The following is a 4,292-nucleotide window of genomic DNA, read 5'->3' on the forward strand; positions in this document are numbered from 1 at the left end:
TGATGAATCTTTTTTTATTATTATTTCGTAAATGATCATATACTCGTATATGTATATACGAGTATAGCTCAAAATTATAAAAGCTTTGTGAAGTTCAAGACGCGTACAATATAATAATTATTTAACATTGAAATATAATTTTTTATAATATTGAATTGTTCATTAATTTGTTGGCCTTTTTAATCTTTTTAACTTTAATAATAAAATATTTCGCGTGCGTGCGTGCGTGCGTAAAGAATAGAGCTTTTGTCACTTTTAAGTCGACTTACAGTCGACTAAAACATAGTCAACTAATAGCTAGCAAATAGTCAACTCATAGTCGACTCATAATCGACTGTTGAAAGTCGGTTAGGAACAGTCGGCTTTAAGTCGACTAAAACATAGTCGATTAATAGCCAGCAAATAATCAACTCGTAGTCGACTTTAAGTCAACTGGGAACAGTCGACTTTAAATCGACTTTCAACAGTCAACTACATGCCAACTGGAAAAAGTTGACTATAAGCCAACAAACAGTTACTCGTGTTGTGGGAGTTGTCTTCCTCCTATTTCTAATTAAGTTTTCAAGAAAAACTTGACCTTTTTATCAAACACACTCTGTATATATGTATATAATAATGTAATATAATATATGTACGCTCTAGTTATACATGTATATATACGATTAAAACTTTTACTTGGCTAAAAATTAAGTAATGATAAAAGTAGCTAGTGAAATTGTTACCATTATCCCAAAAATGTAACTGTGTTACCATGAACGTTACTCATTATTAGAAGAAAATGTAATATTATTATCTATTCGTTATCAAAAAAAGTATAATTTTTAATGGTATTGACGTGTCGAAGTAACAAGTTATTTGCCAACCTTGCTCGTTACTAATTTTAGTAAAGTTAACGCATTACATTTGTGACGCATTACATTTTAAAATTAGTAACGAGTTACATTTTACAAAAATAACGGAAATGTGTTACTTTTATGAAGTAACAATTCCAATCCTGAATAAATGTTTGACAATCATTGTAATAACATGATCTATGGATTAATCACAAAAGTCTTAATAAAAAATATCTAATAAACAATATTCGTTACATTTAAAATAAATAAAATTACTTATTACATCAAATTCGCGCTTATTCTTGTTCTCAACAATTTCTATGCAATTTAAATGCAATTTCTATTATTAATAATTCTTATTGCAATTGATATTTTTTTATGCATTTTTGCATAACATAAGTACATTATATCATGACGAGATTGCGAACTGTACACAAAAAATGTAGCAAAAGAAATAGTTACCTCATGCTGCAAAATGTAGTTACCATATTGCCTACTAATTGAACTACTCCTACTATGACTGTGATGAAGAAGGGGTCTATTGTAATATCGATTCTCCTAATCATATCGACAGCATAAGTAATAATCACATATAATCCACTAAATTGTTGCCAAAAAAAGTAGAGATTTAATATCACAAAAGGCTTCCATACTTCTGGTAAAAGTGTTATCCTTTGGATACGCTTGAGCTTATTTCTCATATTCCAGCTTAAAGATGACCCCTTTTCGGCCTCTATATTTAAAACGACATTTGGTTGACAATTTCTTGGCATTTCAGAATTATTTGCCATTTTGTTGCAATTCCTCATTTCAGCAAATTCTTTTTGGAACTCTATCGTTTCCTGATGCAGACCACGGATTCGAAGTAGAGAGATCCGAGCTGCCTCCTTTCTGTTTTTTAAAAGCAACCACTCAGGACTCTCACGGATAAAAAAAATATTGCATAACAGAAACAATATCGAAAGTATGATAAAAAATACTGCTATCAATCTCCAATTGTTCTAAAATAATATAAATTTGTTTAATAAAGTATAATATAACTGTATAAATTAATATGTATTAGTTATTGTAACTGTTAATTTTTATGAAGATACATGAAAATTTAGAAACGGATTTTAACACATCCATTATTCTATATGAGATAAAATTTAATGTATGTAATTGATTAAAATTTTTAATTGATAACATACTTTAAGTTATTTTTCATTTGCTCGTTATCAAGTCTCTTACTTTTTTATATCTATAAAATTATTGGAAGCAACATAATATATTCTTACCTGTGCAACAAATCCTAGACAATAGACGACTAGAACCCCAACAGAAAGTGATGTATTCGGAGTAGTTGTAATTATTTCTCTCCATGAAGTAATAGAGATTTCTGCTAAATAAATTTCAATAGAAGATGAGCTAAGACCCATGGCAATTCCTGAAAATTTGCAAACCATTTCTAATTAATACGAATTAATTTTCGTCCGATTATTAAGCAAACAGCCAGCTTAAAGAAAATTCTAATTCTCCTTTTTTACATTAATAAAAACTCTGGTTCACAAAATTGATAAAACTTGCATGCATATTATATTCTTTTAATAATTAAATTAATTAATAATCTTCTAGGTTCTAGGCAATAAATCGATCAAAAGAATAATGATACAACAATGTATCTTTCTTTCGTTTATGTACACTCACCAGCAGAAAGGTTACGACACTTTTTCAATGGATTTTGGAATTCATTGTCAGTCTTGCTTGTAAAGCGATTGAACGTAACTGGATAGATCCATAAGTAAGAACTAATCGCGCGGTGAGCAAGCATATTGTAAAATTGGGCAAGACCCGAAAAAAAGATATCGAAAAAAATTGTTGCAAACTTTCTTTTCTGTCGAATATATACATATTCACTCGCAGTAGAGAATATAAAGTTTTTGACCTTAGTGGATTGAACCGATCTGGATTAAATTAATGATGTTTTATTATTAGTAAGTCCACGTAATGTCAATTAATAATAAAGCACGTATTGTTATAAATTTAACCCTTCACATCCACTACTTGAAATTAAGGGGATCTTAAAGACGATAGCCATATTGTAAATACCACTTACACACAGACAATTTATGAATTATTGACACATCACTATATACTACCATCAATACTATTATCAGAGAGAAACCTCTCTCTGCTATTATCAATATCTCACGCATACATACACATAAATTTTCATATAACAATAATGTTTTAATTAGACGTGTAGTCTAATTTATTTCTTTATGCAAACTATTAGTTTGTGGAATATTATTTTGTAAGTACAAATTGCACTGTTTTTTTTATGAAATAAATGCTGTCACGACGTGACAGCTCTGGAGCGTCTTATTAGACTAAGAGGTGGTAAAGAAGATTTTTATTTTGAAATTTTTTATCGTTCTCAACTTTTCTTTCTCACTGAGACGTATTAATGTGTACACGTTGGAAAATGATTTTTGAATCAGTAAAAGAGGAAAAAAGTAAGTTTTGTTACACAAAAATTATATGGTTTAGTCGATAATATAGATGACTTTAGGATTCCCTTAAGGGAATGCGATGGAGCGTATTTCCCTAACTAGGTCGTTTTTTTATGATATATAGAATAAAAAATCCTTTTTCATAATGAAAGAAAAAATATAAATATCTATGGAAAAGTACAAATCGGTATAAAAAAATCCACAAAAATTATAAATTACTGTTTTCTGTACCATATAGGTTCTTCCTTCACATATAAGCGAAAATCCTGTAATACCAACAACCTTAAGTTTTTGTAGAATATCTTGGACTAGACTTAACGAAAATTTAAAAAACAAAAGTTATTTGTAGTTTAAATCATGCTTAATAAAAAAACGTAGGCCATTTTAACTAAATGTGGATATAAAGGTTGATAATTAGCAGAAAGGAGAAAGTTAGAATTTGAGATTGAGGAAAATTCGTCCTGTAGTATCAATCAGCTAAATTTAGTTAATTTTTAGGTGAAAATGACTAATAATGTAACAAAAAGTCATTTGAATTGTAGAATTATAGATTAAAGTTAAATGAACATATTTTATTTTAATTTTAATTGCTAATAAATGAACCTTAAAAAAACTGTAACGTCGATCTCATAGATTGCTGTTAAAACTTAATTTGTAAACAACTTTCTTGACATCAATGCGAGGAAGAAAAGAGGAAAATAAACCGAGAAGGATATGAAGGAGAATGTAAAACAATAAACTGATAAGAAAATAATATAGAGAGCTACTGCTAATTACACATTTTAAGTATTATTTATTGGTGTGCTATTATATTCTAAGATTAAAGAAAAGATTTTATGATTTAGTTTTATTATCAATTTTATGGCAACTCGACAACTATGTCCAAGAAATTATAAGGAACTTGACAAGATAAATTTTGCATAAAAAATATTTTATCTGACATCTCTGAAGAAAATTAGGATTATAC

General features: G+C 28.5%; 1 protein-coding gene across 1 annotated transcript in view; it reads right to left on the reverse strand.

The window, feature by feature from the left end:
* The window catches only part of LOC108755583 (facilitated trehalose transporter Tret1-like), a 12,269-nt gene that overhangs the window by 1,927 nt on the left and 6,050 nt on the right, over positions 1-4,292 (reverse strand). Inside the window, exons 4-6 of the mRNA XM_018498682.1 lie at positions 3,268-3,294; positions 2,111-2,280; positions 1,296-1,834 (exon numbers count right to left, since the gene is read on the reverse strand). Coding sequence (XP_018354184.1) covers positions 1,296-1,834; positions 2,111-2,280; positions 3,268-3,294 — 736 coding nt within the window. The remainder of the gene's footprint in view (positions 1-1,295; positions 1,835-2,110; positions 2,281-3,267; positions 3,295-4,292) is intronic.

The sequence above is a fragment of the Trachymyrmex septentrionalis genome, unplaced genomic scaffold, assembly GCF_001594115.1.
Source record: "Trachymyrmex septentrionalis isolate Tsep2-gDNA-1 unplaced genomic scaffold, Tsep1.0 scaffold89, whole genome shotgun sequence".
In the NCBI taxonomy this organism is placed as follows: Eukaryota; Metazoa; Arthropoda; class Insecta; order Hymenoptera; family Formicidae; genus Trachymyrmex; species Trachymyrmex septentrionalis.